We start from the raw sequence: 6,765 nt of genomic DNA on the forward strand, positions 1-6,765 counted from the left end.
CGCGTCGCCAAAATTAAAGTTCAACGTCTTCCTAACTGAGCTATTAGACTTACTCTAATCGGGTGACATAACTAAGCTATACACCTACCTCGGTAATATCACGTGAAAACACCGACTAGCCAATCACGCATAAGGAATGAATTCTACCTGGAAGACATACCCAGTAAAAATTTTTAATGGAAAAATACGAAATAACTGCTGAACTTAAATAAATTGTAAACTATGTGGTACTTCAGTTAGTAAGTTTCAATGCATTGTACACATCGATGCCAAGTTTATGTCTTTTTTCGACAATTTTCTTTTTTTCCGCTATTTCATCATCTGTGAGACAGCCGCTTTAACAATTATATTGCAATAATCAAGTTTTAAACAGCAATTGAATAGTCTAAACAATTCGTATCTAAGTTGAGATGATATCATCGAACCTAATATTTGTCCTAAGTTGCATTCAGATATTCCATTCTCCCTAACTAACTGTCTTGGCATAGTTAAGGTATATACACTGCAAAAATGTACATACACTACTGTATGTTACCATGTTAACTATTTAACTGAAAGACAAGATCCCGTATCCGCCTTTAACCCATTTATATTAAAAACAAGAGTGGCACACTATCAAAAGATACTCCAGTCGAAAGTATAGTTGATTGCTTTGCAGTTCGAGTAATGTAAGCGATGTAAGGGTCATAACTCTACAGTGACTGAAGCGAAAGAAAACTGGTTATAAAACCTTGTCGATATAATCTACCCATAAAACATATTGTCTAATTTTGGTATTTAAGAAAAAAGCTACAGAGCTAAAGCAAGAGTTACAGCGCGGCCAATATAAGTTGGTGTTAGTTAAGGGCTTTATGCCTTTTACTGTAACATCAGAAGATACAGGTCAAGTTCGATATTGGGGCTGGTGGGGCCAAGGTCAAGGTCACTGTTACTTAAAATAGAGAAACGGTTTCCGGACGATAACTCATGAAAGGCTAGACAGATTTGAACAATTTTTGGTACACAGGTGTAACATCAGAATATACAGGTCAAGTTCGATATTGGGGCTGGTGGGGCCAAGGTCAAGGTCATTGTTACTAAAAATAGAAAAACGGTTTCCGGACGATAACTCATGAAAGGCTTGACAGATTTGAACAATTTTTGGTACAAAGGTGTAACATCAGAAGAAACAGGTCAAGTTCGATATTGGGGCTGGTGGGGCCAAGGTCAAGGTCACTGTTACTAAAAATAGAAAAACGGTTTAATAGAAAAATCGGTTTCCGGACGATAACTCATGAAAGGCTAGACAGATTTGAACAATTTTTGGTACACAGGTGTAACATCAGAAGATACAGGTCAAGTTCGATATTGGGGCTGGTGGGGTCAAGGTCATTGTTACTAAAAATAGAAAAACGGTTTCCGGACGATAACTCATGAAAGGCTTGACAGATTTGAACAATTTTTGGTACACAGGTGTAACATCAGAAGATACAGGCCAAGTTCGATATTGGGGCTGGTGGGGCCAAGGTCAAGGTCACTGTTACTAAAAGTAGAAAAACGGTTTCCGGACGATAACTCATGAAAGGCTAGTTTTTCTTGTCAGCAGTGTAACTTCTAAATTACTCAACAGATTTAAATAAAACAATACATGCATGATAAAAGAAGATGCAGTGTGCAGTAACCTTGGAGTTATGGCCTCTTTTCAAAGGAACGGTTTGCGCAATGGATTTTGTGCAAAATATTTATTCGCAGACGGGTGAGTCGATCTATTTACTGGTATTATGAACTATTTTGAAATATATTCCCCGAACAAAGAAAGGCGCATATGTATTCACTTAACTGGGAATAGTTTACCTGTTTTCCACCATTCCACCAACCCCACTCCACCCCTACCCATTCCCCGCCCTCGCCCCCCACTCCCCCCCCCCCCAAAAAAAAAGATAAAAAATTAAGAACATGAAAAAATGTAATAATTGAAAATTAACAGCCAAACTGTTACCTTTTCAATGTTTCAAGAATAAATTAATTTCATTTAAGTGCCAAATATGTTTTTTTCTACAATTGCACTGGCTTCACAGATGCCTTCTTTTTGAAATGATATGTAGGTCTGTTTTGTTCATGGTACGTATCCTGATTGATGCCCTGACCTGAAATATATTTGACCATCACTCATGTATACAATTCTATTTTTGTTCAAACATCACTTTCTAAAATCAAATGTTAACATATAATTCGATTTCATGTTCAGATCGTCTGAAACATAGAAACAAGATGGCGTGGGCTGGCCGCCCAACGTCATGTCTTGATGACGAAGTTCCGAGACGTAGAGGTTAGTTTCTAGTCTCTAGTTAATAAAACTAGTACAATAAACATTATTTATATCAATTTGCAAATATAACTATTTAAAATGAAATGATTGTACTTGTCAAAATGTTCAAAAGTTATAGTATAGAGACATATGAAATGCTGCCCTATCATCCCTAACCTGCTACCAAAAAAGTACTTATTTGGTTTGTCCCTGTATTTTGGTATTTTGGAAATATATTAATGCTTAAGTTATATTAAAGTCTGACTTTGAAATAGCTATCATAAGTCAGTCAACAGATGAGAGCTCTACATCACATTTTGTGGATAGAAAACACAGTGCAATTTTCCTGAAAGGCATTCCCGAAAACGTTCACGAGGAATACATTGAAATGTTTTTCGAGAACGCGGTGAACTTTACAGGTGCAAAAGTTCGCTCTGTTTGTAAAGATAGGGTCGAGAGAACAGCAATAGTGACGTTAAAGGACAAGCAAGGTATATAAGTTTTTATTTTAACGCCTACTGCAAGTCTGTACTTGCCTTTCTCAGGTTGTAATTTATCATTTCATAAACGGAATAGCTAAGGTTAAAATCTTGCATGCCCTTTTTTTCTTATTTTTGCAGCTGTTAATGTCATTTTGGAAAAGGAATGTAACATAATGAAGCGCGCAAAGGTTCTTATAGAATCTTGTAACACCGAGCGAAAAACTTTAGGTGTAACACAAACCGTACGAAATACGGAACTGCCAAGAGTTGTTCTGAAAGATTTGCCCGATGATGTAGACCAAGAGGATATAGAAATGGTGTTATATAGCACCAAACGTGTTGGAAATATAGAAGTGGTTGACATTGACTACAATGAGAAGGATTCCTTGGCTATTGTGACTCTAGGAAATCAGAAGTGTAAGTTTTTGTCTGCCGCATGTTTATTTTTGTCGTCGTTGTGTTTCGCCAAAAGTGTTTATTGAATGATTAAACATTTATAATTGATATCAATCAATGTAACTGTTTTATTTTGATAACTAGCCAAACACAATTAGTGGACTAGATCTATATGCCAAAGTTTCCAAATTGTTGAAGGCAGTACTCAATTTAAAAACATTACGTTTTGACTGAAATCTTGACTACAGCCGATATTGTTAAGAATTAAACTGCTAAGTATATGACAGATTCTAATTATTGAATAATGAATTAAATATGAATAAATGTTCACTTCTTTTATGATTTAAAGTGTTACAATTTCCCATTTAATTTATGGTAAATAAATTTGTAACGAGTAGAAGCATATTATCAAATATTTTTAGAGCGTAATAGCTCGAATGATGAAAACTATTAGTAAAGCAGATGAGTTCAATACCTCAATTAACCCTTGTGCCATTGTAAATTATATTTATAGGCAATTATATACTGATTTTTCTGTCTGCCATTTTATAACATATTTTAAACCTACATGTCCTTTGATAACATAATAGAAATTGTTATGTCTCTTGATTATATATCAAGCGTGTCTGTTTCTTGATGACAAAGTTCAAATATGTCTGACCTTCGATAACATATTTCAAGCTTTTCTGTCCCTTGATCACATAATTGATATTAAAAGTGTCTGTCCTTTATTTACATATTTCAAACCTGTCTGTTCTTTGATAACATATTTCGAACCAGCTTCTTTTTTAATAACATATTTCAAAATGTCCAATTCTTTGAAAACATGTGTTTAACCTATATAGTTTTTGATAAAATATTTCAAACCTGTCTATACTTTGATAACCTATTTCAAATCGGTCTGGTTTTGATAAAATATTTTAAACCCGTCCTTAATGTGGTAACATATTTCAAACATGGCTATACTTTTATAACATATTTTAAACTGTTCTGTCCTTTGATAGCATATTTCAAAATAACGTCTATCATTTGACAGCATATCTCCAACCTATCTGTCCGTCCTGTGATAACATATTTCAAACATGGCTATTCTTTGATAACATATTTCAAACTGTTCTGTCCTTTGATAACATATTTAAAAAAAGTCTATCATTTAACAACATATGTCAAACCTGTCCGTCCGTCTTGTGATCAATAACATTTCAAACCTGTCTGTCCCATATTTTAAAATTGTCTGTCCTTGATTGCATATTTCAAACCTGTACGTTATTTGATAATATATTTTAAATTTGTCTGTTCTTTGATAACATAGTTCATACCTGACTGTCCTTTGATAATATATTTCGAACCTGGCTGACCGTACGCATGCAAACAATACAGTTTTTCTTACGCAGTTTACATATCAAAATGTTTTCTACCACTTTATTTGATAGCACTGGAGACTCTTCTTGCAAAAAGCCCCTTGAGAATATTCGGGGAAAGTGTGCATGTCCAACTGCATGAGTCAATGAAACAGCCAAAGATTCTTGTCACAAGATTACCTGAAAATGTGGATTATGAAGACGTTGAAATTTTTTTTTGAAAATAGACGTCGATTTGGTGACACAAAACCATTGGATATAGAGTTCAACGATGTGGATCATTCGGCTATTTTAACATATGATACAGAATCTAGTAGGTTGTAATTCATTATATATTGGTTTGAAGAAACTTGAAGTGATTTCAACGATGATAACAAAATAAAGCAAAAACAAATTGAAATACGATTAAACGTGTCGTTTTCGTATGATTTCTATATGTACATTCAAGCATCAGTTTCTTTAATAGGTTAATGTAACATTCAAATGGGAAAAAATGTTTCAGGTGCTTTATTTGTTGTCAATCGGAGTCCAATGAAAATGCACGGAAGCGAATTACTACTCAGAAGGCTGCCGATAGATGAAATAATGGGTTCAGACGTAGTTATAGCTGATAATGGAATCGGTAAAGAACAAACACAACTTCTTGTGGAAGATATTCCTGAAGATGTTGACAAGGAATTTGTAGAGATGTTCTTCGAATCAAGAAGATTCAAGTCCTGCGAGGTGATTGCTGTCGATTTCGACGAGAAAGATAGAAACGCTGTCGTCCGATTTGCAAAACCAGAAGGTAATAAATATGCTGAATTGTTTTCTTTTTCTACCTAATAATATCTAAAAGTATTATAGTTATTACATTGTTCCTGTCGGCGTCAATGTCTACCGTGAATACGGCTTGACAACTTTAGAATATTTGGCGTTGATCAAAGCACATATTTTGAAAAGCCTTATCATGTATACGACATGTTAAACAATAGATACAAGTGTAAAGTTTATAAAAAAAATTTCTAAAAACAGACACCAAAGGTGTGTCGATCGACATTAATATATTTGATGTGTGTTGTGCTCCCCAATGGTAAAACATGTAGTTGGCGTTTGATTCACCAGGCTGTCTGTCCCTTTTTCATGTATATATTTTTTATTGTACGCCCATCATAACTGCTTGAAGCCATTTTCAAATAACTTGAGAAATACGTACATCCCCTTTAAACCAACGCTCAGAGCGCAATTTTCGACACGTCGTACTTTCAAGACTACGGTCGCACTAAGGGATCAAGTCAATTATTTGGTCTCCATTCCATTCTTTTTAAACGGATATATTTTGATATAACATGGCGCAAGCGTACGTTAATCATGCAACGGCGATGCTAAGATCAAGGCCATACAGACGGGTCAAAGGTAAAGAAAGCCTTTGACGTTCTCCTCCCGCTTGAAAGATTTCAAAACATGTTTTGCCATTGAGTTCCTCTAACTAGATTGTTGTCACTACTCAATCATTTCATATCTTACAGAAATAGTTGTTTTTGAATTTTATTTTCATTCGTTCCTTTTCGATGAGCATTACACTGTTCCCATCGATAGTCTTGTTTTGTTAGATGCACAGATGGTATTGGAATCGCGTCCACTTTGCCTGAGAAACCAGGAATTGTCGGTTCAAATATACGTACCCAAGCCCCTGGACACGATAGTGATTAAAGGGCCACCCGACGTTGTCAATGCGAGCTCTTTGGACATATTAGAGCTGTATTTTGACAACGAGAACAGATCTGGAGGTTGCGGTATCGTAGAAAACAAAACTACATTTGACTCTGAAAACAACATTGCGTTTGTAACATTTAAAGATGAAAGGGGTAAGTCCATACATAATTAAAATTCATGAAACTATTTCACCATAGCGTCAAAAGGCATTTGGCATATATACATATGATATCCGTCAAAATTCATTAAGTGGATTTGAACATTCGAACACGTATCCCCTTCTAAGACGCGGATTTAAGGTTCTCTGTCTGGTCTGCTTGGAGCCAAACAAAATGCAGTATATTTTGCCCTCATTATATTAGTTACCTAATGCATTTTGTTTGTTTTAAGCGTTAAATCTTAACAAATACCTATTTATCGCCGCGTTTATATTAAAACTGCACTTGAATCATGTTCCTGTTGTCATTTCTTAAAGATGCACTTTTAATCCGAAATAAAATTTACCAAAATTAATACCATTGTTTTAAAATAACTGAAAGACTGA

At 34.9% G+C, this 6,765-nt stretch overlaps 1 protein-coding gene across 1 annotated transcript; it reads left to right on the plus strand.

The window, feature by feature from the left end:
• The first annotated feature begins 2,250 nt into the window (after positions 1-2,250).
• On the plus strand, positions 2,251-6,489 carry LOC128210688 (uncharacterized). The gene is made up of 4 exons (XM_052915040.1): positions 2,251-2,308; positions 2,908-3,186; positions 5,029-5,313; positions 6,119-6,489. The coding sequence occupies exons 1-4, from the start codon at positions 2,251-2,253 to the stop codon at positions 6,391-6,393; spliced, it is 897 nt and encodes a 298-aa protein (XP_052771000.1). The 3' UTR covers positions 6,394-6,489.
• Positions 6,490-6,765: the final 276 nt, after the last annotated feature.

Source organism: Mya arenaria, chromosome 12, assembly GCF_026914265.1.
Source record: "Mya arenaria isolate MELC-2E11 chromosome 12, ASM2691426v1".
In the NCBI taxonomy this organism is placed as follows: Eukaryota; Metazoa; Mollusca; class Bivalvia; order Myida; family Myidae; genus Mya; species Mya arenaria.

Excerpts from the sequence above, each read along its gene's own strand:
- LOC128210688 (XM_052915040.1), top strand. The coding sequence starts at position 2,251 with ATGGCGTGGGCTGGCCGCCCAACGTCATGTCTTGATGACGAAGTTCCG. Across the intron at positions 3,187-5,028 it reads GACTCTAGGAAATCAGAAGT|GTGCTTTATTTGTTGTCAAT; the intron begins GTAAGTTTTTGT and ends AAAATGTTTCAG. Across the intron at positions 5,314-6,118 it reads CCGATTTGCAAAACCAGAAG|ATGCACAGATGGTATTGGAA; the intron begins GTAATAAATATG and ends TTGTTTTGTTAG.